The sequence below is a fragment of the Megascapheus bottae genome, chromosome 17, assembly GCF_031878675.1.
Source record: "Megascapheus bottae isolate mThoBot1 chromosome 17, mThoBot2.hap1, whole genome shotgun sequence".
Lineage (NCBI taxonomy): Eukaryota > Metazoa > Chordata > Mammalia > Rodentia > Geomyidae > Megascapheus > Megascapheus bottae.
The window spans coordinates 35,449,462-35,476,031 of NC_143525.1; the positions used below are offsets into that span (position 1 = coordinate 35,449,462).

A 26,570-nucleotide genomic window follows, 5' to 3' on the forward strand; every position below is an offset into this window, starting at 1 on the left:
TGGTTTCTGTTAGATGTGTGTGTTATTTTTATTTCTTTGCTTTGGTCTATACAAAAACAAAAACAATAAAACCACCCCAAAACATAAAGCGATAATAATAAAACTCCACTGGGTCCCCTCCACACCCTCCCCATTTCCATGTGCAAAGGGCAGTGTGCAGGGGTCTGAACTAGGAAGGGGAAGAGAAAGCCCCTCACCGCACACCAGAGAGGTCAGCAAAAGCACTTCTGTGGGGCAGCCGAGACAGCGGGGGCAAAGGTGGGTGGGAGCTGCTCCCCATGCTCCCCCAGACCCCTGCCTGAACATCCTGGATTGCAGGTACTCGCCCTCCATCCTGTCCCTTCCAGGAAAAGGCTCCTGAACTTCTCCAGGAAAACTTTGGATATTAGGACTTTGATCCTCGAATCTGCACCCTGGCAACCAGAAGGGGCTCAAGGGCAGTTGGTTGATGGAGTTTAGTGAGAAATAGCAGGCCTGGAGAAGGAACAGAGTGGGAGTGGGGGGAGCTGGAGATAGCCTGGAGGTGGGCAGGGAGGCACAAGTGGGCAGCTGCGTGTAAAGCATCAGTGGCTAGGGCCATGGGAGCAGCAAGGGGGTGTTGAGACCTGGACCCATGGTCCAGGACAGAAAAGCAGGGGCAGAAGACCATCCCAAGAAACCCTGCAGAGGAACCCTGGAGGCACAGGCCTCGGCATCAAGTTGCAGCCTGGTTTCCCCGGCTCAGGCACTTTTCTGTCTTTTCCCATCGCCTGTGTGAGAGCCTCTCAGGTGAGGAACTACACCTGTGTGAGAGAGAACAGACACAGAGGTCAGGGGCCCCGCAGACCAGCAACCTCTAGAAGCTCCGACTCTTCGCATGGCACCCACATACCACCCCAAAAGAGTTGGTGTCCTTCCCTAAAAAGGAGCCAGGAGCTGAAGATGGTGGCTCATGCCTGTGACCCTCTCTATGTGGGAAGTAGACATTGGAGGATCACAGTTCAAGGCCATTTCAGACATAAAAGTTTGTGAGGGACCCCCCCCCCCAATCTCAAGCAATAGCTGGTAGGCATGGTTGGCATACACCTATTACCACAGCTACAGGGGATGTACAATGTCAGGGTGCAGTGGTATGTGCTAGGCACCTCCAGGGATACTGGAAAGCATAATTAGGAAGAGCAAAGCCTAGGCTGTGCTTGAGAGCTGACATCAAAAATAACTAAGGCCGAAAGGGATCAGAGGTGTGACTCAAGTGACAGAATGCCTGCCTAGCAAGCACAAGGCCTTGAGTTCAATCTTTATCACTACCAAAAAGAAAGAAAGGAAGAAAGAGAGAGAGAAAAAAAATGGACAGAGGCAGAAGGAGCAGGACTTGTGTTCTGTGCAAAGCTACAGGATAAAAGTGAGAATGCAGTGACTTTGAGGAAGATCAGCAATGAAGGCCTCCTCCCCCACTTCTTTCCCCTCACAAAAGGGCCCCCAGCAGGAGAAAGCTCGCACTATGAGAAGCAGGCATTCTCCCACTGTAGGGAAGGAAGGCTGGGGGCAGGGAAGTGCCGTACTGGGGCCGAGCATCTAGGCCAGCATGTGGTCTGCGGTGGGGTAGGGAGGCCTGAGGCCATCGCTGTAGGTGTCCATAGGGTAGTCGCCATCCATGTCCAAGTGCATGTCCAATGGGTCGAGGGGCACATCGCTCGAGTACATGGGACGGTAGGTGGCATCCATGTCTGGGGATGAGAATCAGAACTCATCCAAGTGTCCCCCAGCCACCTCTTCTATCCCTGCCTAAGGGATCCCTAAGGGTCCAATCCCCTCCCCAAACTCCCAGATCAGGACATCTATCTAGGTGGGCATAAGGGCAAATATACTGTAGCTGCCACCCTACTTATATCTCCCCCTTACTCCCACTCCAGGGCCCCTGAGTACTGTGCACTTACCATCTCCATAGGGTTCATTGATAGGGATCATGCTCTGAGCCTGGGAGAGGAAAGAGAGGTTTGAAAATTCACAATGGACAGCCAAGCATGGCAGTTCATGCCTATAATCCCAGCTCCACCAGAGATGGGAGTATCATGACTTCAGATCAGCCTGAGCAGAAGTTGGTAGTAAATCACCTTAACATACGAGCTAGAGCTGCGTGCTAGTGGCTCATGCCTGTAATCCTAGCTGCTCAGGAGGCTGAGATCTGAGGACTGCAGTTCAATGCCAGCCTGGGCACAAAAGTCCATGAGATTCTTTTCTCCAATTAACCACCAGAAAATCGGAAGTGGTGCAGTGGCTCTAACTGAAGAGCTCAGGGGCAGGGCTTCAAGCCTCATCTCTCTCTCTCTCTCTCTCTCTCTCACACACACACACACACACACACACACACACACACACACACGCCAGAAGCCAGGCACTGGTAGCTCACACCTGTAATCCTAGCTACTCAGGAAATTGAGATCTGAGAATCACTGTTCAGAGCCATCTCAGGCAGGAACGTCTATGAGACCAAAATAGAACCAGAAGTGGAGATGTAGCTTAACTGGTAGAGTGCCAGTCAAGGAACAGTCCAGGCCTTGAGTTCAAATTCCAATACTGGCGAATGCATGCCACTTCTATGTCACAATAATCTAATCATCAAGTAAAAATGTGGCAGACACCAGTGACTCATGCCTCTAATTTTAGCTGTTCAAGAGGCTGAGATTTGAGGTTCCAGGCTTGAAGCCAGTAGAAAAGTCTGGGCCGGGAGTTTGGCCTAGTGGTTAAAGTGCTTGCCTAGCATGCATGAAGACCCGGGTTCGATTCCTCGGTACCACATACATAGAAAAAAGCCGGAGTGGTGCTGAGGCTCAAGTGGTAGAGCTCTAGCCTTGAGAAAACCCAAGGACAGTGCTCAGACCCTGAGCTCAAGCCCAGGACTGGCAAAAAAAAAAAAAAAAAAAAAAGTCTGTGAGACACTTTTCTCCAACTAATCAACACACACACACACACACACACACACACACCTTACGTGGAGGGCCTTGAATGGAAAGAAAATCAAAGTGCAAAATCCTAGAGTTCAAGCCTATATGTATTGGCAATGGCAAATCTATATCTAAACAATGCCATTCAACCTAGATACTCACAGCCTCCCAAGCAGCTGGGTCATGCTTGAAGAGGGAGTTGGTGAGTTCCACAGACACACGCTTCCGGTAATCTGGGTTCTTGTCCTCCGAGATGCGGAACAGGACAGCGGCAGCATAGGTAGCTGATGGAGAGGGAAGGTCACCGTTAAGTAAGACACTGCATCCCCCATGGCTGGGGGAAAAGCCCAGCCTCATTCCCTCTCGCGCTGGTCCCCAGCACAGCTCCTCACCAGTGCCCTCATTGCGAGAGTGCAGCAGCTCCATGAGAGGGGCCGAGGCCCCCTCAGCATCAATGGCATCAGCAGCCTCCTTGTCCTGGGCCAGCTCACACAGCACCCCAGCAGCTACACGCTGGATGTTCTCCACTGATGAGTACAGAAGCTGGGAGACACACAGGATGGGACTCAGCAGGGAGCCCAGAGGGGTGAGGCAGGCAGGGCAGGACACCACAACCCCTGGCACCCCTTTCCTAAGTCTAACCCATCTAATAATAACAGGAAATGTGAGAAGCCAGGGAAGTCTAAAGGCTCAAAAAAAAAAAAAAAATCTGACCAACTATAAAGGCCCACCCAGACAAGACAGACAGATCATAAAGGTCACTTTCAGAATGTTCTTCCCAGAGTAATACACTGCTAGTTCCACTTAAAGCTTCAATCATCTTCCTTGGCCAAATTGACAAAAGAATAATGGACACTTGCTGGGTGAAGGGAAGATGGTTAAGTTTAATTTCTTTAAACTCCTGGGACTGAGCACTGTTTTGTTTATGAGCCACCTCAGACTCACTTGTTGCTTCCACCCACATCTCACTACTGGAACCTAATATTAATGAGATTTTGAACTCCTAACTGTTGGCTACCTGTATACTTCCCAAGTTTACCATTTAACATTTGATGCTTTTTAGGTTGTTTTGGACACAGTGATGGTTTTAATGTCTATGTGATTGCATCTCAAGATTATTGTTTCCTTGTTTTGTTTTATTTTTGATAGTTCTGGTTCTTGAACTCAAGGCCTGGGCACTGTCTCTTAGCTGTTTTTGCTCAAGGCTAGCACTCTACCACTTGAGTCACAGCACTACTTTTGGCTTTTTTTTCTGCGTAGTTTATTGAGACTTTTCTGACTGAGCTGGCTTCGAGCCACAATCCTCAGATCTCAGCCTCCTGAGTAGGTAGGATTACAGGCATGAGCTGCCAGCACTCACCTTCATTCATTGTTTGCACTTGTGATCTCCCTTGTTTCTGAGCTAGGAAAGCCACTCTAACCCACTCCTCACACAGCTTCTGGTCTTGCCCTTTGGGTGGTAGCTAGAGGAAGTTCTGCTCAGGACTTACCTGCACAAACAGGGGGATGGTGTTGAGCCGGAAGATCTCCATGCGGTTCATGGGATCCCGGGCAAGAATATGCAGGGCTCCAGTACAACCTTCTACAATCTCCTCCATCCTCACACCATCCTACATAAGAAGAGACAGGAGACACAGGTCAGAAGGCCCTTGAACAAGGCCACAAGCCCGCACCCACCACAACAAACTTTACTGATCCTTAGAGCTGGTATTACCTGCAACTCACCTTCTCCTTTACACACACACCATGCACACACACACACACACACACACACAACATATAATCCCCGGGGAAGAGAGCTGTCATAGGAGCCACACTCACTGTGTAAGGCTGCTGAGTGCCTGCAGCCACATGGCGCTGGGCATCCTGGTGGGCCTTGACCAGCAGCTGGACAAGGCGGGGAATAACAGCAGCCTCCTGCAGTGGGGCATGGTTGGCTGGGCACAGAGCCAGATTCCGGATCAGGCCAATGGTTGCCTGGAGAGAAAAGGCAATAGTGATCAGGGTTTTCCTACTTCCTCCGTTATCTCTGTCCCCATAGGCTCCAGAGGATGAAACTACCCTCAGCCCATGGTCCTTCCTCCATAGGATCTATGGGTCCTTCATGTCTAACATGAAAAGCCCCCGCTGAAATATCTCATTCTAGAACATTCTAAGAACTCCCTTTGTCCTCCTCCCCCATCTCTGTTAACCCACCGACCAATACCAGTCTTGCTGGCTGTCTTGCTGGCTTTCCTGGGAGTTCTCCAAATATGATTAAGTCTTCACTATGGTAGACCCCAACACCTCCTGCTTGGGGACACTTGTACTGTAACTAACCCCCAGGACTGCTGCAGGTGAGGTCCCCGCCCTTGGGAATTTGACTCACAGGAACCACTCTGTCCTCCCGGAGCCCCTCAGAGTCTAGCAAGGCAATTTATAATCCCATTTGAAGCTCAAAATGGGGGCAGGGATGAAAACAGAGGGTGAATTACATTTGTGTTATTTATCACTTGCCACTTACCTGCTGGGTCAGGATGCGAACACTGCTCCCCATCTCAAACCAATTAGCAACAAGGGAGTTACATACTGATTTCCTTCTCTCTCTATCTCTCTCTTTTTTTTTTCTCACTATAGTTTCTCATTTGTTTTCTTGTTAGTGTTGGTTTTTTGTTGTTGCTGCTGTGCTGGACCTGGGGCTTGAACTCATGGTCCGGGTACTGAGCTTTTGTTCAAGACTAGAACTCTACCACTTGAGCCACAGATCCACTTTAGGCTTTTTGGTAGTTAATTGGAGATAAGACTCTCATGGACTTCCTGTCTGAGCTAGCTTTGAACCACAATTCTCAGATCAGAAGTGAAGCTGTGGCTCAAAGTAGCAGAGCACTAGCTTTGAGCAGAAGATCTTAGGTACAGTATCCAAGGCCTGAGTTCAAGCCTCAGGATCAGTAAGCTTGTATGCACACACACACACTCACAGGCACACACACACACACACACACACACACACACACACACACACACACACGAATCTGGATCTCTTGAGCCGGGAGTTTGACCTAGTGGTAGAGTGCTTGCCTAGCATGCACAAAGACCCAGGTTTGATTCCTTGGTGCCACATACATAGAAAAAAGCTGGAAGTGGTGCTAGGTTCAAGTGGTAGAGCTCTACCCCTGAGAAAGCCCAAAGACAGCGCTTAAGCCCTGAGCTCAAGCCCAGGACTGCCAAAAAAAAAAAAAAAAAAAAAAGAATCTGGGTCTCTGGAGTAGACACAATGTCCTACAGAGACACACCTTTGCCAGATCCACATTTGGGATCAGTACCAACTCTGGCGGAATGCTTCCCCCTTCTGTAACCCCCATCCACTGGCAATGGGACAGCTGGTACCTTGACAAGTGGCCACTGGTTGGGCTGGTTGAGTAGCTTGACAATGGCTGGGATGCCATAGTTGAGGCGCACAGAGTTCTGGGCCATCTCAGCCTCAGGGTGGCGGCTGGTAAGGTGGCGGAGAGCACAGACAGCGGGCTCAGTGATGTCATCCTTGTCGCCAGCACGCAGGATGGCATGGATGAGTGCCTCCACCCCACTGTTCTGGGTCACCAGTGTCTTGTTCTTGCTGTTGTTACAGGTCAGGTTGGAGAGCGTTCCGGTAGCACAGGTGAGGACATTGACATCGTCCACACTCAGCTGATTCACGAGGATCTTGAGCACACTCTCTAGACCCTCCTAGGGGACAGGAGAGGGGTGTGGAGTATGAGGGAGATGCCAGGTCCACATGCCCTGATGAGCCAGTTCAAGGGGAGAGAATGGCTAAATGGCTCAGGCCTGCCTGTATGTATCTGGCATCATTCATTCCTATGGCCTGCTTGTACACTGGGTGAGGATAATGGTAATCCTTAGAACAGGTGAGGGCAGGAGATTCAGGGACTGGCACGCTGAGACACATGGATGGGCTACCTCTGTGTTCAGGTACTTCTAAGCTCTTCAGCTCAAAGCTACCACCCTACCCCCATGAGCCACAGAGACACTTCCAGTTTTCTAGTACGTAACTGGATAAGAGTGTCAGTCTTTATCGCGTGGGCTGACTTTGAACTGAAATCCTCAGATCTCAGCCTCCTCAGTAGCCACTGTCCCCAGCTCACTCCTTTACTTTTGGAACCTCAGTTTCTTCATTTCCACCTTCAGTCTGGTCATGTTCACAGGACCCAAGCAAAATGCCCCAGGATCCAGGTCAAAAACTGTCACTTAAAAATACCATTTTTCGGGGCTGGGAATTTGGCCTAGTGGTAGAGTGCCTGCCTAGCATGCACGAAGACCCAGGTTCAATTCCTCGGTACATACATAGAAAAAGGCTGGAAATGGTGCTGTGGCTCAAGTGGCAGAGGGATAGCCTTGAGAAAAGCCCAAGAACAGTGCTCAGGCCCTGAGCTCAAGCCCAGGACTGGCAAAAAAAAAAAAAAAAAATGCCATTTTTCTCTTCCCCTCCAGAATTCCTAATAGGGCTAGTGCCTCCAGCTAGAAAGGATCTTTCTCCCCCTCCCCACCCACCCTCACTTCCAAAGGAGGAGGATTTAGAAGCCCCAGTCCTCCCCCAGTCTGCAGTCTGAACAAAGCTGATCACAAGGCAGCCCTTTCCCTCACCTGCTTGGTGGCCACATCTGAGAGGTTACGAAGGGTCCAGAGGCAGTTCTGCACAAGGCGGGGGCTGTTGCTTGTCAGATGCTTGCCCAGGGCCTGCATCCCACCTGGGTTAGGAGATGGGGCTTTGGTCAGCCACAAAGGAGCACAGCTGGCTGCACGAGGAGGCTGGGTGGGGCCCCGATCCACACTCACCAGCCTCCACGATGGCAGGCTTGTTGCTGGGACACACAGACAGCACCTTGAGCACTCGGCTGGTGGTCCAGAGCAGCTTCTCATAGCTGTAGTTCCGCATGATCTGCACAAGCGCCTGCGGTCCTCCATTGGCGAGGATGATGAGCTGTGGGAAGAGGAGAATGAGTGTGCAACAGACAGGGAATCTGGAAGGGAACGTGTTGCGATGGAGTTGTCTTTCCTGAACTTCCACTAAACCTGAATAAGCTTTTCTTTTTATTAGTTTTTTTTTTGTCAGCCCCATGATTTGAACTCAGTGCCCTGTATGTGCTCAGCTACTGCTCTACCACTTGAGCTGCACCTTAGCCCAGTTTGTTTTTGCTTTTTTTTTTCTTCCTGGTTATTTTGGAGACGGAGCATCCCAGATTTTTCTGCCTCGGTTGGTTTAGAACTGTGATCAGCTTTCTGAGTAGCTAGGATAACAGGCATGAACTACCAGTGCCAAACTAGAAAAGCTTTTGTAACTAGCAAATCAGCCAGAATTTTTTTTGGGGGGGGGGGAGCGGGGAGGGGAAGATAATACCTTCTATGGGCAAGGATGTGGCAAAAGTGTATTTATAGTCATTGCTACTGATGGCATTTATGTGATCCTTTAGTAAAGTTATTTGAATGTTTAAAAACCTTTAGCCCTTTTTAGGCATGATAGTGCATAATCCCAGCTTTCAGGAAGCAGAGGAAAAAGGCTCATGAGTTAAAAACCAGCCTGAGCTATATAATAAGACTGCCTCTAAGAAATACTTGAATCCCACTGCTATACTTTGGGGAACATTGCTTGTGCAAAGATGTTTCTGACAGCATTTATAAAGGGAAAAAACTGACAGTAATCCAAATACAGTTTTCTGAAGAAAACATTAATGAGATGCTGTCCACCACTAGAAGGGTGGTTTTGAGGACAGTATAGCAAAATAAAAGAGAAAGGTATTATATGCCTGTAATCCTAGCTACTCGGGAGGCTAAGATCTGAGGATCGTGGTTCAAAGCCAGCCCAGGCACTAAAGAACATGAGACTCTTACCTCTAATTAATCACTAGTAAATGGGAAATGGGGCTGGGGCTCAAGGGGTAAGGCGGTAGCCTTGAGCTGAAGAGTTCAGAGACAATGCCCAGGCCCAGAGTTCAAGCCCCATGACCCACAAAAAAAAAAAAAAAAAAGCCTGAGTTGACCTGAAAAAAAGACATACTGGAGGCATGGTTCAAGTAGTAGAGTACCAGATGTGAGCAAGAGAATGAAGAGTCTAATTTCAAGATCTGATACTGGCAAAATCAAAAAAGATAATAGATATTTTTTTTTCTTTTCCTTATCTTCAAAGAAAGAATTCTGAATAATTCAGAAATAGGACAGCATGTGTAAATAGCAGACTGAGCGGCAACCTCAGACCTTGGGGAGGGGAAGACAAACCTTGCTTTCCTGGTTGCCATAAGCCAGGAGCTGCAGACAGTCAGTAGTGATGGCCAAGAACTTAGGGTTGTTCTTGTTGAGCAGGGGCACCATCTTCTGCAGCCCATCCGCCAGGCGCACTGCCATCTTGGCACCCTCCTGGTAGAGCAGCAGGTTGTGCAGTGTGGTGATGGCGTAGAACAGGACGGATTCCACAGGGGAGCTACAGGGTGGACAGGAGCTGCATGAGTAGGTCCCCAGGCCCAGACTGACTGTCCCCAGGAAGCCTGCCTTATACCCTACCCCTCCCCAGGAGAATACTCCTCCGCTTAAAACCCTCACTGTCCCTTGAGCCCGGCACCGCTCTGCACAGAGCACCCAGCCTCTTCTCTTCCACTTCTGAGTTCCCACCTGGGGCTAAGCACATCGTTAGTCCCTTGACTATTCTCACCCTGCAGAAGACCAAGTGCTAGGGCCCCAGCCAGAGTTGTGATGGGGGCGGGTGAAGGAAGGGGGGGCTGAAGGAAGTCAACATCTCAGCCTTAGGGAACCCAGCCTAGTGTAGAGAAAGAGCTGGGAGAAGTGTCATCTTTCATATAAAGTCAGAATAGACAAAGGTCACAAGAGACCTCCCATCAGCTTTTCTCTCTGCCTAGAATGCTTTTTCCTCCATCTACCTAAGCCCAACTCCACTCATCCATCAACAACCCCCCTCCCCCATCCATCAACCCCCTGCCACTCATTAGAGCCATTTGACCTCTAGGCTCTGCAGCCACAGCCTCCAGTACACACCCTGATAGTTTAGGTGGCTGTTTTACCTGCTGTTTCTCTAGCTAGGTTGTGAGCAGCTGAGAAGCAGCAGGATGGCATGGCTTCGCAGCCAGTTCGGGGCATGTGTGTTAATACGGAAGCCCAGGAAGAATGTGAGAGGGAGTGAGTACCTGAGCATGCGGACAAGGGCAGGGATGCCTCCAGACTTGAAGATGGCGAGCAGGCCCTCACGGTGGTGGGAGAGGTTGTGTAGGATGCTGGTGGTGCAGCGAGCCGTGTCCAGGTCACTGGTGTTCTGCATGGTACGTACCACGGCCGCCACCAGCTGCGGAGAGCCCATCAGCGCCCGCCGTGACGCCTCCTTCTTTGATAACTGGTTCACAATCATGGCTGCCTTGGTCACTACCACCTGGAGGATAGGGAGGTGAGCAGATGGATGAGGCCGGCTGCTACTGACAGGAGGAGGAGAGAGAATATCCTTCTACAAAGCCAAGACAGAAGTGGGGAATGGTGGCTCACACCTCTCAACCTGGCTACTCAAGAAACTGATAGGGAAGGATCTTAGTTCAAAGCTAGCTCAGGCAGAGTCCATAAGACTGCTTTTTGGGTGCTGTCTCTGAGCTCTTTTGCTCCTGGTTAGCAGTCTACCTACCACTTTCAGCAACAATTTTACTTCCAGTTTTTGAGTGATTAATTTGAGAGAAGAGTCTCACAGGGTCTTTTCTGCCCAAGCTGGCTTTGAACTGTGATCCTCAGATCTCAATCCCCTTTGTAGCTAGAATTATAGATATGAGCCACCAGCATCCAGCAACTGTTTTGGATTGGTTTGGTTTGTCATGGGGCTTGAACTCAGAGCCTGAGCACTGTCTCTGAGATGTTTTTGTTTTTGTCTTTGTCTTTGTTCAAGGCTAGCATTCTACACTTTGCACCAAAGCTCCACTTCCCCAGTTAATCAGAAAAAAAAAAAAAAAAACAAACAAAACAGAAGTGGAGGAATGCTCAAGTAGTAGAGCACCAGCCTTGAGCAAAAAAAAAAAGCCAAGTATCTTAGGATGGCAGTTCAAAGCCAGCCTGGGCACTCTCAGTCCATGAGACTCTTATCTCCAATTAATCTCCAGAAAACCAGAAGTGGCGCTGTGGCTCTAGGCTACTCTTGTACCCTAAGCTGAAGAGCCCAGGGACAACACCTAGGCCAAGTGGTAGGGCAGGAATCTTGAGCTGAAGTGCTCAGAGACAGCACCCAGGCCCAGAGCTCAGGTCCCACGATGGGCACACACACACACACACACACACACACACACACAAAAAGCCAAGCACAAGCCAAGCCCTGAGTACAAGCCCCAGTACACACACACACACACATACACACACACACACACACACACACACACACATACACACAAAGCCCAGGCAAGCCAAGTCAGACACCTCATGCTCTGACGGTCATGCTCCTCCCTGCCCGGCCCCCCAGGCCAGCAGGCCTAGCTCACCGGGTCCTCATCATTGAGCAGTTTGGTGAGCTCAGGCAGGGCCCGGGTGGCCAGCTCGGCATCATCTTGGTAGTTGATAAGATGCACAATGGCTGACTTGAGCAGCTGGGATGGCTCGGCCAATCGCTGCAGGTTGGTGGCCTGTCCGTCAATCTGGGTGGCCAGTAGCAGTGAGCTGTCCTCGTTTGTCACACCGGGGCACATGGCCTCCCGCACCCGCTTGGCTCTGGCCGTTGTGGACATCTGATATTCCAGGTCAGCTGGGGGCCAATAAGACAGGAGTGAAGGAGGATGCAGGTTTACCCTAGGGAGCAGGACAGGTTGTGTAGACAGGTCTAGGGGCTACCTCATGCCTGGATCAAAGCCCAGACCCCAATTCTGCATATACCCAGGGACCTCGGAAGGGGACGGCCGTAAGATCTTAGTCTCCACTGTCATAAAATGGAGCCTACCTGTTCTGTCAGCACAAGGAACATCTTATGACAGTAAAATATGATCTGAAAAGGACATGGGTGCCCCACATCTATCACTGCAAGAATGTCAGTAATAATTATTATTAATAAGAATAGCTGGCCAGGTGCATGTGACTCATGCCTGTAACCCCATAGGATCTCAAGAGGCTGAGATCTAGAAGATCATGGTTCAAAGCCAGCCCAGACAGAAAAGTTCACAAGACCCTATCTTCAAAATCACTAGCAAAAAAAAAAAAAAAGCAGAGCAAAAGCTCAAGTGATGGTAGAAAGCCAACCCGGAAAGCCCAAGACCCTGAGTTCAAACTCTAGTTCTGCCTAAATAAAAAAATAAATGATGTTAGAGTACTTATGCCTAGCAATGAATTAGGTGCTTTTCTTTTCTCATTTAATCTTACTACAACCCCACAAGGCAAGTATATTATTATATCCATTTTACAGATAGGAAAGAAGAGGTCATAGGGCCAAGAGATGAACTCAGGAGCTCAGAGTCTTCTTCTCTTCTGTTAACTATCAGGGAGGAGGTGGGATTAGCAATCCTGAAATCTCATTACTCTAATTATACCCTCACCACCCTCGAAAGTAACAGCCCTCCCACTGCACAGACAGGTAGATAGAGTCCTACCGAGCTTCCCTGGCTCACACGGCAGGTCAGATCAGAGTCAGGATCATGAGTTTCAGAAAGTAGTAGCTGTGTCCTCAGTAAAGACTCTAGATTCTGTCCCCCTGGGTCAGCCTGGTAGCCTCACATATAGAACTTCCAATGTCCTGTTCCGATGCCACCAGCGAGAGGCAGCCAGAAGGGTTACCCTCTAATTAGCCAGGAAGGAGACAGCTACCTGGCTTTCCCATCCAGATGCTAGAGTTTAGCTCCCAGGATGGTGCCCAGCCCTAACAAGACAAGAAGTTTCTGCCTAGAGCCAGGGAGGAGACCCAGGGCACCGAGACAGAGTTCTGTAGAACCCTAACCAGCCATAGTCCGCCCTGTGTGTTCCCCACATCCCAAAGCTCAGGCAGCAGGAATGCCCAGGGCCCCGGAGGCGAATGCGATGACAGTCCTGGGACCCAGGTGCCCCTCCCCATAAAACGAAGCCCAGAACTGACTCAACCACTCCACGCCCTGCTCTTAGCCTTTCTGTTGGCATGTGCCAGCCCAGTCTAAGCTGGGGCACTGCACCCCTTCCATCAAACTGCTGCTCCCTGTCTCTCCCACCAGACAGGAGGCTCTGCAAGCAAAAGAGATGTTTTCCTAGAGTCTCTGGAGGACAGGCGGCAAGAAGCATGTCTCCCTGTAAGACTCCTCTCCTGTGTTCCTCCCAGACGGGGCTCCCTGAAGTCAACATGCCTCCTCAGACTGGGCCAGTGTCTCTTAGGTATGAACTGTACCTTCTCCCTTCCACTACATGGGTCCCTAAGAACGGAAACTGCTTCTGTCCTCAAACTCCTTCCTTTGTTTCAGCCCCTCCAGGACCCAGTTGAGTTTTCTCCCCCATTAGAACCCAAGGGGTCCTGACCTTGGTTTTGGGGAGCCCCCTGGGTATAGGTGGTTGTCTTCTTGAGGGTGTACTGCCGCCCACAGGCCTCATCCTCCTCCATGACGCCCTTGCTGCTGACTGAGGGCACGCAGGTGTTGGCGCCTGAGTGGATGCCAGAGTCGTAGGTGTACGTCTGCTGCCACTCCGTCACCTTGATGGGCTGTTCGATCAGGTTCATCACCTCCATGGTGACTGCTGGGGGGCACAAACAGGCAGGGAATTAGTTGGCAGAGGGATATCCCAACATGGGGCCCTGTTGGTAGCTCAGGTTCAGCTCCAGCCTCTCCCAAGGGCCTTGGGTGGGGGCAAGAGGAGGCTCAGGAAGGGACAGCCTAGAAGCGGGAGGGCTACAGTGGCAGGATGTCTCAGAACGCTCAGCTTGTAACTGACTTCCAGCGCAGAATGTGGGGCAGCCAAGGGCCAGGCCTCACCTGGGGCTTAGACTCAATACTTCCAGGGCAAGAGAAAGCCCTCAGGGACCTCACGCAGCTTTTGGGGCCTCACAGACCTACCCTCACCTGACTGGGGCTCCCTGGGAAAGGCTGTGGAGGAGGCTAGGCAGTGAGGCAACCATTGGCTGGGAGACTGGGTGGGACACAGGAAGCGGTCAGACAGGTTTCTCTGGGTGCCCCAGGGCTGCTTCCAAATTCCTGGATCTCACTTTCCCGAGGCTGGGCAGGATCAAGGCCTAGGTTTCTCTTTCTCCCAGCTCCCCAGCTCCTCCAAGCCTCCCAGGCATGCTCAGTGGCCTCGGTTGAAATCTCAGTGGCTTAGTCCCAGGCTAGTTCACCTCTGTTGTGCTTTAGCATCCTTTCTGGAATTTTGGGTCCCTCGTGTGTGGTTGTGAAGACTGTATTGGCCAGGAATGCAGCATGGTAGGGGCACATAGTAGGTATTCAATGTTGGGAGTCCACATCGGCTCACCCCTTCTGGGCAACACAGGCTACGAGTATGGAGTGGGACAGGCCTCTAGGGATGTCACTATTATTGCAGATTAGGAAGGCAAGCTGAAAGGCATATGGCATGCAGTAATTCTCACAAATTCTCACCCTAAACCAGGATTCACATTTGTGACCCTAGCTACTCAGGAGGCTGAGGTCTGAGGATTGTGGTTCAGAGCCAGCCTAGGCAGAAAAGTCTGTGGGACTCTTATTTCTAAGTAACCAGCAGAAAATCAGAAGTAGAGAGTAGAGCCTTGAGCAGAAAAGGTCAAGCAAGAGAGAACAAGGCTTAGAGTTCACACACACACACACACACACACACACTGTGTCATCCTCACAAGTGGGCTTCCAAAGCACAAACTTTGTCCCTCCATTTATAAATGTGGAACTGAGGCAAGAAGAGCCAGAAACAGGGTCAAGCTTGCTCACCTAGCATGCACAAAGCCCTCGGTTCAATTGGCCGGAACCATATACACAGAAAAAGCCAGAAGTGGCTCTGTGGCTCAAGTGGCAGAGTGCTAGCCTTGAGCAAAAAGTGTGCAAAGACAGTGCCCATGCCTGAGTTCAAGCCCCAGGACCGGCAAAAAAAAAAGAGCCAGAAACAGGCACAGGCATGCATGATGGTGAGGTCAGTATCCCTTCCACATCCCAGTGGGATGGGCTCAGAGCAGAGCCCAGACTCCTCCACCCAGAAAGGGGAAAGACACTGGGTACCTCAAATCACTTGTCCTGAAATAATGGAGAAACCATAAGGCCCCACCCAGGAACAAAGAGACCAGTGACAGATGAGTGACAACAGCCCCAGCGCCACCCTCAAGATCTATGAAGCAAGCTCTATATGGTGGTACACACCTGTAATCTCAGCTACTCAGGAAGCTGAGGCTTGATTGAAAGTTTGACTCTAGCTTGGATCGCATAGAGGCCTCGTTTCAAAACAACCAGGGCCGGAAGTTTGGCCGAGTGGTAGAGTGCTTGCCTAGCATGCACTCGATTCATTTTGTCAGTGCCACAATCATAGAAGAAAAAAAAAAAGGAAGTAGTGCTGTGGCTCAAGTGGTAGAGTTCTAGCTTTGAGAAAGTCCAAGGGCCGTGCTCTAGCTCTGAGTTCAAGCTCCAGGACTAGCAAAACAACAACAACCACCAGCATAACCGACAATTTTTCAGGTCCCAATACCTTTTAAGGCTGCACACAGTCCCTCCCTTGCTGTAAACACACCTGAAACAGGCAGAGGCAGGAGCTGGACTAGCTCTCAGCCGTCTTCTTTCCTCTCCTCCCGCCACCAAGAGTGACTCAGAGTTTCGGGCTGATAAACAGAAGCAGGCCTAGGACACCAGGCTTCGGGAGCAGTGCCACAACATGTGCACAGCTGCTCCCCAGGATTTACCAAGTGTGGCGATTTCATGAGGTGCCCCCACCCCCACTTCCCCATACCTTCCAGTCCTGGCAGCAGAGAAGGCCCAACAGCAGAAAACCAGGGGGCCTGGAGAAGGCAGACTCAGGAAAAGCCCGCTAGGTATTCCTCCTGCTCCCCTCTCCCCCTCAGCCTGACCTCTGTGCCCCAAGGGTAGGACTTAAGAGAAAACTGGGGACTGTGGAAGGATCCAGAGCCACAGAAGCTGCTAGAGCCTAAGGTTGGGGATGGACAGGACCCCCAAGCACTTGAGAAGGAGGTAAAAAAGGGCCCCCCCCCCCTCTCTCTCTCTCTCTCTCTCTCTCACACACACACACACACACACACACACACACACATACCACTATGCCTTGGCCAGCTGGGCTCTGGATGAGCTGGATGGACATTTCCAGCTCTGGTCAATACAAACACCCCAGCCTGAGCAGAAAACATGTCTCCTTCATAAAGACAGCTCCCCACCCCCAGAGCCATGCTGGATGACAAAGGGCTCACCCCACGCCCCAGGGACCAGCCTTGTTAGAAGGGACTGCCATGATGAGCAGTGGCCGAATGACAAGAATTTCCTCCCAAGCTCCACACCACCCCAGCTGCCCCGGGCCTAGAGCCAAGGGAAACTGACGGCTGGACAGTTGCCCAGGCCAGGCAGAGGTCAAAGGATATCAGGAGGTAGGCGTCCAGTTACCTTTAATAATCCATGAATCTCAACCTTGGCAGGCAAAATTGACATAATTATTCTCAATTTCTCTGTCCTTTTTCTTTTCTCTCTTTAGCCAGTACTGGAGCTTGAATTCAGGGCCCGGGTACTATCCTTTAGGGGTTTTGGTTTGGGTTTTTGCTCAAGGCTGGCATTCTACCACTGGAGCCACAGCTTTTTGATGGTTAATTGTAGATACGTGTCTCACAGAAGCTGGGCGTTGATGGCTCATACTTGTAATCCTAACTACTCAGGAGGGTAAGATCTAAAGATGGCAGTTTGAAGCCAGCCCAGGCAAAAAAAAAAGTCTGTGAGACTCTTGTCTTCAACTAATCACAAAAAGCCAGAAGTAAAGCTGTGGCTCAAGTGATAGAGCACTAGCCTTGAGCACAAAAGCTCAAAGGCAGTGTTCAGGCCTAGAGTTCAAGCTCTAGGACTGGGTCTTAATAAAAAGTCTCACAGACTTTCCTGCCCAGCCTGGCTTTGAATATGGATCCTCAGATTTCAACCTCCTGAGTATTTAGGATTACAGGCATGAGCTACTGGCACCCACCTTTTTGGTGGGGTGCGGGTGGGGCTGAAAAGTACTGGGGTGTGAAGTAGGAGCCTTGAGCTGGCTAGGCAAGTATTGTTCTTATCCTCCATTCCTAAAGAGGGAAACTGAGCTTCCCCATTAAGGAAATGGTAGAGCTCTGCTCAAAGCCAGGTTTACCCCACCCCAGGAACCAGTCAATACTGGGGAGCTGGGGGCATGGCGCAAGTGGTACAGAAGTGGACATCTCAGAACAAAAGTAGAGAGAGAGAGAGAGAGAGAGAGAGAGAGAGAGAGAGAGAGAGAGAGAGAGAGAGAGAGAGAGAGAGAGAGAGAGAGATCTGCTTCCCCTTAGCAAGGGAAAAGGGTCTGACATGGCTGAGGTGTCCACATATAAAGAACATCAGACTGGCCAGGCACTGTGCTTGTAATCCTAGCTTCTCAGAAGCCTGAGATCTGAGGGTGGTGGTTTGAAACTAGCCTGGGAAAGAAAGTCTGTGAGACTCTTACCTCCAACGAATTACTCAAGAAAAAGCCAGAAGTGGCACTCTGGCTCAAGTGGCAGTGCACTAGACTTAAGCAAAAGAAGCTTGGGGACAGTGCCCAGCCCTTGTGTTCAAACCCCAGGACTAGCAAAAGAAGGAGGACGAGGACGAGGACGAGGAGGAGGAGGAGGAGGAGGAGGAGGAGGAGGAGGAGGAAGAGGAGGAGGAGGAGGAGGAGAACGATGACCATGACGACCAGGCTACATGTCAGTTATCTCTGGCAGATCTTTGGGCAATTTCTTTCCCTCTCTGGGCCTCCTCTGGTGATTTCAAAGGATTTTAGGAATAAGGGATTTAAGACTCAATGACAGAGAAGGCAGCGTGAAGTCAGAGTTGGGAAGCAGTTCAGAGAGGAGATAGACATTAGAACTCTTCTCCCCACCCCCTAGGCCAGGGGCGGGGGTGGGGGCTGGGTGGGGAGCCAGGCACTGGTGGCTCACACCTGTAATCCTAGCTACTTGATCTAAGGATCAGGCTTAAAGCCAGACTAGGCAGGAAAGTCTATGAGAATCTAATCTCCAACTAAGTGGTGATAGAGTGCTAGCCTTGAAAGAAAAGGCTCAGGGACAGTGCCCAGGCCCTGGGCTCAAGCCCAATGTGGAGCGGGGGGGGGGGGGGGGGGGGGGAGGGGGGGGAGAGGAAGCAATCTCGGGGACAGCTATGCTGGTGGTAACAGGAAAACCAGAAGTTGCACCTCGGGTAGGATTGACAACCAGCCCCACCTTTCTTCCTAGTAGTCAGGAGAACCTGGGAAATGCTCTTACGAGAGTCCGAAGTACAGGTTTGGCTGTTCCCAGGGCGGAGGGGGCCACACCCAGTTTGGTGTCATTGCTCTCCACCCTGGACCTGGAGCCAGACCTTCCACAATGTCCCTGGACAGAGCCAGAGTGGAAGCAGGGCAGACAGCACTGAGTTGAATGGGGAACTTTTGTTTAATAACACACTCTATTGTTGGCAGGAGGGGAGGAAGAAGCCTGTGCAGAGCTGATTGGGTTTAGGGGAGACAGTCCAAGGACAGGAAACAGAAGATAGAGGGCCAGACAGGGTGTGTGATGAGCCCTTCCTCTGCCCGATCGTGACTGCTAAGAAAGAGTCTGTGGGTAGTGAGGCTGCTGTAGATAGACCCCTGCCCTTCATTCCTGATCCCCCCCCCCCACTGCACAACCCCCTGGAATGCTGGCATCAGGAACTTCAACACAAAGCTATCCTGTAGAGTACGGCTCAACCCTGACTTTGAAAATAACCCCACGAAGCAGGGCACCAGCTACTCAGGAGGCTGAGATCTGAGGATAATCATTTGAAGCCAGTCCAGGCAGGGAAATCCATGAGAGTCTTTAGTCTCCAATTAACCAGAAAGTGGATGGAGTTGTAGCTCAAGTGGTAGAGTACCAGCCTTGGGGCAGGGGAAGGAGATGGGGCCCGAAGGGACAATGCCCAGGCCCTGAGTTCAAGCCCCAGTACTTGAACAATAAACAACCCCACCAAAGCAAAATCAGCTTCGCATGCTAACCAGTACAGGGGACAGTCAGCAATAAGGGGGACAGTTAGTAACAGGAAGGACAATCAGTAATAGGTACAGCAAGTCTGCCAAGTGTCAGTAAGACAGCATGGCTGTTAGAGGCTGTGCTGAATGCATCAGAAATGATGCATTTGGATACTGTACCCACAGAACAGGACTGGGACTCCCCCACCCCAGGTGTGCCTCAGGCCAGAGGCTAGCACCATGTCCAGACTCAGAGCCACAGGCTCAGACAGTAACGGGAAGGAGCAGTGGGCAGAGCATTTTGAAGTGGGTGGGGGGAGCTCTATCCAGCAGCACCCTCACTGGCTGTGTGCTTTAGCTTCATTTTCCTCATCTGTACAGTGGGAGAGTGCCAAGCTTGTAGGAAGTGAACAGGATCATGACTGGAAGCCAACTGCAGACAGGAAACTGCCCCCCCCACCCCGCACTCCCCAGCATTCTCAGATTGGAGACCCAGAGTCTCCAGGGATGCACCTGGTGATGTGGCTGGCAGCCTGCCTGCCGTCTTTGCATCCCCTGAGTTAAGAGGTAGGAGGCCAGCTTCCTCCCAGCGTTAGGCAGGAGTCCTGGAGAAGGTGGGTGGAGCAGGACAGGAAAGAATTATGTCCAGTCCTGGGCAGGCGGGGGAGGCTTTGCCCCCCTCTGTCTCACACACGTTTGTCCTATAGACAGAGGCAGTGGACCCAGAAGGTCAGGGCACACCCTCCCCCCCACCTGCATAGCAGCCCATTGGCAAAGGCCAGATCTGCAGGGTCACCAGCCCTAGCTGAGCTGTGGCCAGCACATACCAACAGACTGTAGCACAAACCCAGAAAGACACACACCCGGCTGTTTCTCTGACAGCCTAGTCATGGGGCTTCCCCAGAGGGTCTCTCCCTTCAGGCTGGTGGCTCCGGAATAAAGACCTCCACACACACACACTTCTCACCCACCATAGTGAGATGTGATCAAGGCCCAGAGGGGAGAGGCTGGCGAGGGAGCCACGCCTGGGCAGGCTGGCCAAACTGGTGGGAGACAGGAGAAGACAGGGAAGCTTCCGGAGGAACACCCTCACTTCTGGTCTGGAGGAGAGCCCGGGCTACTGCTGAGGATGAGCTGGGGACTGGAAAGGGGCGCTCAGGCCAGTGACCCAGCTGCTATTTGTTCTCCTTTCTGGGCTGCCTCCCAAAGCAAACAAAGCAGGGTGGGAAAATGAAGGGGATTTGGAGGAAGAAGGAAATGCTGGGTTCAAGGCACAAGACCTTGGGATCCTCAGGGCTCCCCTGGAAAGGACTCCAGCTGGAGCTGCCTCTCAGCTGGCCCTCCTGCGGCAGATGAGCCCAAACCAGAACTCCTGGGAATGGAAAAACACCCCACATGGGAAGCAACAGCCATCAGCTGACTCTGCGTTGGAACTTAATACTCAAGAACCTACATACACACACAGCCTCTAGCCTCCAGCGGGAGCAGCCTGATCTCCAATAACAGTAGCTGAAATCAGGCACCCATGATTCACACCTGTAATACTCAGGAGGCTGAGATCCAGGTTCAAATCCAACCCAGGCATGAAAGTCTGTGAGACTCTTACCTACAATTAATCTCCAAAAAAACCTGGAAGTGATGCTATAGCTCAAGTGGTACAACTGACAGCCCCAAGAGAAAAAAAACGAAGAGTATGAAGCCCTGGGTTCAAGCCCTAGTACTGGCATAAATAAATCGTGGGGGCTAGAAGCATGCTGGAGGCCTTGAGTTCCATTCCCAGCACTGCGAAAAACAAACAACTCACTGGCATATGATTGTCCAGAGGAAAGCTGGCAAAAGAGCAGGACCATGGCCTGGGAATGTGGCTTAGTGATAGAGTGCTTGCCTAGCACTGGGTTCGATTCCTCAGTACCATATATACAAAAAAAAAGCCAGAAGTGGCATTGTGGCTCAAGTGATAGAGTGCTAGCCTTGAGCAAAAGAAGCTCAGAGACAGTGCCTAGGCCCTGTGTTTAAGCTCCATGACTGGCAAAAGGAAGAGAGAAGAGAAAGATAGAAAGAAAAGAAAGGAAGGAAGGAAGGAAGGAAGGAAGGAAGAAAAAAAGAAAGAAAGAAAGAAAAGAAAGGAAGGAAGGAAGGAAGAAAAAAAGAAAGAAAGAAAGAAAGAAAGAAAGAAAGAAAGAAAGAAAGAAAGAAAGAAAGAAAGTGAGCAGGACCAGAAGGAAGGAAAGAGAAGAAATAATGGTTGTCACATCACAAAGGGGTTAAAGATGATTTTTTTTTTTTGCTTCTCTCTCCAATTTATCTAAACTTCTCCAAGTTTTTTTCACAATGACCAGACAGGACATTTTCTATTAAGGAAAGAGGGAATTATTTCCTAAGGAGATAATTGGGTGACTGCTCAGCCTCCACCCCAATTCTACTCTCTCCCTGCTGTCTCAGAGACAAAAATCTGTCTCCACCATGAGGAAAGATGGAGAAAGCTGAGATCCCTTTCCTAAAGTCCCCAAAGGCTAAGCACTTTCAACTCAGATCTGACCCAGGAAGATTCTGGAAAATGGGTTGGTCCATGTTTCCAGTCCTCTGCCAGATTCAACTACATTCCAGGAGAGGAACCTCAGGATGTCACCAGCAGGAAACAACCCGGGTGACCTGTTTCAGTCTCCACAGGACTGGGCCAGCCCGCTCACATGTCTGTCTCTCTCACAATCTTGTGAGATTCTTCTCAAAAAAAAAAAGAGCCAGGCGCATTGGCTCACACTTGTAATCCTAGCTACTCTCTGAGGATCTCAGTTCAAAGCTAGCCTGGGCACTAAAGTCCCCATGAGACTCTTATCTCCAATTAACCACCAGGAAACTGGAAGTGGTACTGTGGCTCCAGGGGTAGGTAGGGTGGTAACCTTGAGCTGAAGAGCTCAGGGACAGTGCGTAGGCTCAGCGTTCAAGCTCCACAACCAAAAAAAAAAAAAAAAAAAAAAAAAGACACAGGGACTCTTACATGCCTCAGGGCCCCCTCTTTCCGACACTGCCAAGTCTGAGAAGCCATGATCTTCTACCTCTCTTCTCAAGTGAAAATCGACCCTTTTATTCTACCCAGTGCTGGTGGTTCACATCCACAATCTTAGCTCCTCAGGAGGCGGAGCTCTGAGGATGGTAGTTCAAAGCCAGCCCAGGCAGAAAAGTCCATGAGACTCTTATCTCCAATTACTAACCACTGGTAGAGTGTCAGCCTTGAACCTAAAAGCTAAGGGACAGTGAGTAGGCCCTAAGGTCAAGCCCTAGAACCAACACACACACACATACACACACACATGCACGCACGCACGTGTGCACCTCTCAAAGGACAGGACTTCTTCCTTGACTCCAGAATTAAGTTCTAGCCTCCATTCCTTCCATAAAGAGCATCAGACACACTTGCTCCAAAGTCTTCAGGGTGATGAATGCTTCAAAGCGCTTATGATGCCCTGCAGCCATTCTCTCTTCTTCTCTCTCCTGTCTAGGCCCTTAGCTGACTCTAGAATCAATCATCTGTATGCAGGGGGTCTCTTCCTGTCCTCAGGGATGTGAGCCCACTGGGAGAGGCTCCGTATTCTGTCCACCTGTGTCAGCACATACGTAGAATCCATTCCCAGACCCTACCTCCAGAGGCGCCCAGCTAGCATAAATACCAACACCACCCAGTCTGAGGGAACAATGTGACATCAGTTTCTCCCATTAAAATCTAAGACTCTGACAGCACCCAAGACCCCTACCCATCACCAGCAGCTTCCAATAATTCCCTAGGTTTCCCAGCCTCTGGCCAGCACCCTCCAAAAGAATCTGGTGGCACTCACTGACACAATCCAACTGGACAGGCACCCAAGCCTAAATCTGGCTCTAATTTTCTCTCCACTCCCCAGAAAGCAGTGCCCCCTTGATCTTAGATAGTCCTATGGCCCTATGCAGATACCCTATGCAGGCAACTCCCACTTCCAACCTGGGATAAGCCCAGAAAGCAGACTCTGCCCAGCCATAAGCCTGGGCAGCACAGCTTTGACCTCTGATCTTCTTCCCTCCCACCTCCCCTAATAACTCCCCAGGGCCTGGCCTTAGGGAGCTCCCCCTCCACCAACCACTGAGGAGGTTTCAGAGTGCTGGTGGCTAGGATGTGAGTCATTCCCACCAGACAAACCTGTCTCCACCTTCACCACCCACACACCAATCGTGAAGGGCCCATCTGAATTCTCTCTTCCCTGCTTGAACAGAGGTGCTCAAAAAGAGCCAGGGGCCCACTTCCTGGGGGATTTGGGTGGTGGAGCTCAGTAGAAAGACCCTCATGCCAGCTGAAGCTCTGCTTGGGACTCGCTCACAGTGAAAACTTGAACAAGTCATGTAACTCCTTCATCTGTAAGATGGAACTAATAGTACCTGCTTTTAGGGGTAGATTGAGAACAGTATTTGTAGTTTCTCTCTCTCGATTTTAGTTACCACTGTACAAGTGGTGCATAGGTAGGTTATATAATTCCTATTTTACTATAGAGGTTACCGAGGCCTCTAGTGGGGAGATTGACGGGACCAAGGCTATGCATTGGGGGATTGACTGCACTAAGGCTATCCGGGTAATACGACACTGAGCTGAACTCAATGCAGGCCAGAACTAGCTCACTAGACCATCTCTCCAGATAAAGCCCAAGTCGATTCTGCCACCTCATATAGCTCCTAGAGGAGAATGACTACCCTCTCTTGTACACCACTTCATGAACTCCCCTCCCTTCCCCCAGAACAGAAAAGGCTGCCAGCTCTAGCCTGGCCTTCTGGATCCTCCTCACAACATTCTCCAAGCTCAACCCTAGCAGCCCAAACAGCAGCTCCAGAGGGAATGGGGTGGAGCCTGGTGCCAGTCACCCAAGCTGGGGCTTGATCTGGCCAGAAATGACTAACCAGATCCTACCTTCTCTTCCCCCTCCCTCCAGTCAGAGGCCAGTTTTCACCAGGCACCTCCTAGCCATACTTCCTCAGTATTATTTTTTCATCAGAGTCACAAACCAGATTAGCTAAATGAATTATTTAGCCAACGTAATTGTGTTGCCTTCCCCTCCTCCATCTTGGCACAGGGGGGAAAAATAGGCTGTTGAAGCCTAAACTCCATGCTCCTAGAGGTGAACATGTGGACTTTCCATCTACCACCCAGCTGAGCCTGATTCCCTACTTGGGATACCTGAGGAGGAGGGGTCTTGATCCCACCCCTCTTATCAATAATCAGAAATGAGGCAGCAGAGATTTCCCAAGTGAGTTTCCAAGCAGTGTTGATCCCCTCACCACCAACCCTCCCCACCCCCCCACTCTTCCACTATCCTCCAGATTGAGGGAGCCTCAGTTTTAACATTCCTGCTCTGTGTCCCAGGGAATCTGGGCTCCAAATCCCTACCAGAAGACCACACTTCAATATATACATACATATATATATAGCAAGCCCAGTCAAAATCCTTAGTTCAGTCCAGGGGATAGGCTCACAACAAGGGGAAAACCAAAGTAGCTCCACCTGGGAGTGTATGGCCCGGGGAAAAAATGGTCCTCCAGAAAGCCTTCCTCCTGCCCCATTTGCCTCACTAAATGTTCAGGAAAGGGTATTGCAATAAAAATAAACAAACAAATAAAATTTTAAAAATCATTAAAAAAAAAAAAGCAAGTGGATCGCTAGCTAGCTTGCCTCAACTACCAGCCAGCTAAGTAATGTAGGGGATGGGGGTTGGGTGAGAGACAATCTTTTTCACATACATCTCTCTCCTTGGTTTGGCCCACCTCCATTCCTGGGGAAAGGGCAGAGTTTGGGAGAGAGAGAAAACTTCATCTGCGGGTGTGGAGGTCCCCAGAGGCAGGAAAGAAGCCACTTCCCCTCCCCCAGTATCCCCTCTCCCCACTTTGGGCCCCAAGGGCCTAGCAAACAGGATGAAGCTGGGGACTGGGGGAACTGGGTCAGGGTGCAGGCACTGGCCCACAGTCAGCCAGCCTGGGGCTAGCTGGGGGAGAGGGGTTTGCCTCCTAGTAGGACTCTAAACCTGGAGAAAGTTCAGGGCTAGGAGACAGGATATCCCCTTCCCCCCCAGAGAAAGCTGGCCACTTCCAACGGAAAAGTTTGCTTGGGTGATTTGTTTAATAATAAAAGGATAGAGAAAGGGGATTTTGCTGTTCCCATATCAACACTCTAGAAGCCACAGCTACTGGGAACTGGGTGAGGTGACCCATCTCCCTAGCTATGTGCAGACCCCGGCTCTTCGCTGTCAGATCCCAGAGCAAAGCCTCGAAAGTCAATCACCAGGGAGGCGCTAAGGCAAACCTCCTCCCCGACCCCATTACCCTATCCCGCCGGAGCGGATGGAGGCTCTGCGCCCACGAAGCTCCTGGAGCTGGAGGGCAGGGCCTCCGTCCTCCCGACCACGGGTCCTCCGGGGAGCGGGCAGGCGCTCACCTGCTCAGCAGGTGGGGTCCGTGTGGCTGGGAAAATGTGAGCACGGTACCCCCCCCCGCCCCCCGCGTCCCAGGATTGGGCAAGCTGGGCGCAGACAATAGGGCCCCACCCAGGCCTGGGGGAGAAGGGAGGGGAGGGAAAGGCGGGATGACGCGTTGGGGTGGGGTGAGGGTGGCCCCGTAGAGAAACGGCGGCAATCAAGTTTCCCCGAACGGTAAATTCCTGACTGCAGAGTGAGTGAGCTCCGGGACGCAGGCGGAGCCGGTCAAAGTCTGTCCGGCCAGCTCCCGTCGTCGTCGCCAAGAGTCGGGGACGCGGCGTCCAGCGAGCTCCCCGAGGGCATGGGAGGGGGGCCGGCACCTGCGCCCGTCTCTCCCTCCCCACCCTCCTCAGATCCGAGGCGCACGGAACCCCGGGGCGCGCTCCGCCCGCCCTGGGAACCGTGCGCCCCTGGGGTCGCCGCGCCCCAGACCCCAGCGCGCCCCCTGTCGCCGGTGCGGCACGGCGCGCAGGGCCACCCGCCTTCACCTGCCCGGGGACGGCTGGGACCGGCCTCCCGGGTCCGCCGGCCTTTCCCTTCCCCGATCGTCCGCACCTGCGTGTCGAGCCTAGCCTGTCCGAGTCGGGGTCGGGTCGCGGGGGAGAGCCAGCGCTGGCAGCGAACTGAGCTCGGCGCGCACGGGCGGCGGCTGCTCCGGACTCTGGCCGAGGCAGCAACTCAGTAACCGAACAAAAGACGAAGGGACCTGACAGCCAAGCCACACCTCTCGTCCCCCCGTTAAGCTCCGCCTCCTGGGGCGACGCCCACCCGCTGGTGCCGGCTCATTGGCTGGGTCTCCTGACTGTCTCATTAGGAGGCGGAGCCCCGCTTCCAGTCCTCTAACACCACCGCCTCTGTTTATGAGCTCGCTATTGGCCCCAGGGATTGCCAGTCGACGCTGGGGGATGGACCCCAACTTGAGGTCCCACGCTCATTCTGCATCTATTGGCAGAGAGAAAGTTACTACCTCTTGATTGGACAAGGGACTGTCAGTAAGACGAAGGAAAGAACCAATGGCAGGATTGAGGTGTGTCTTGCCCCACCCTGGCTCTGAGCA

General features: G+C 51.5%; 1 protein-coding gene across 4 annotated transcripts; it reads right to left on the reverse strand.

Annotated features, from left to right (window-relative positions):
• Positions 1 to 26,214, reverse strand: Jup (junction plakoglobin). 4 transcript variants are annotated; one of them, XM_090350854.1, is made up of 15 exons: positions 26,069 to 26,214; positions 13,398 to 13,610; positions 11,414 to 11,673; positions 10,094 to 10,332; positions 9,174 to 9,375; positions 7,737 to 7,881; positions 7,545 to 7,648; positions 6,291 to 6,629; positions 4,746 to 4,901; positions 4,415 to 4,534; positions 3,317 to 3,467; positions 3,087 to 3,208; positions 1,917 to 1,956; positions 1,542 to 1,706; positions 1 to 782 (listed from the first exon to the last, which is right to left on the reverse strand). In XM_090350854.1, exons 2-14 carry the CDS (start codon positions 13,603 to 13,605, stop codon positions 1,555 to 1,557), a joined length of 2,238 nt encoding a protein of 745 aa, XP_090206980.1. In that variant the 5' UTR covers positions 13,606 to 13,610; positions 26,069 to 26,214; the 3' UTR covers positions 1 to 782; positions 1,542 to 1,554. The 4 variants fall into 4 exon arrangements, with proteins under 4 accessions (XP_090206980.1, XP_090206977.1, XP_090206978.1 ...); XM_090350851.1 differs by having other exon boundaries at positions 13,398 to 13,613; XM_090350852.1 differs by lacking the exon at positions 26,069 to 26,214 and adding an exon at positions 25,474 to 25,500 and having other exon boundaries at positions 13,398 to 13,613.
• Positions 26,215 to 26,570: the final 356 nt, after the last annotated feature.

What these genes read in the sequence shown, in the direction of transcription:
- Jup (XM_090350854.1), bottom strand. Translation starts at nt 13,605, where the DNA reads ATGGAGGTGATGAACCTGATCGAACAGCCCATCAAGGTGACGGAGTGG. An exon ending in GGGGGCTCCCCAAAACCAAG is followed by an intron (nt 11,674 to 13,397) that starts GTCAGGACCCCT and finishes ATTGGCCCCCAG; the next exon opens with CTGACCTGGAATATCAGATG. An exon ending in GCCTGCCATCGTGGAGGCTG is followed by an intron (nt 7,649 to 7,736) that starts GTGAGTGTGGAT and finishes CTCCTAACCCAG; the next exon opens with GTGGGATGCAGGCCCTGGGC.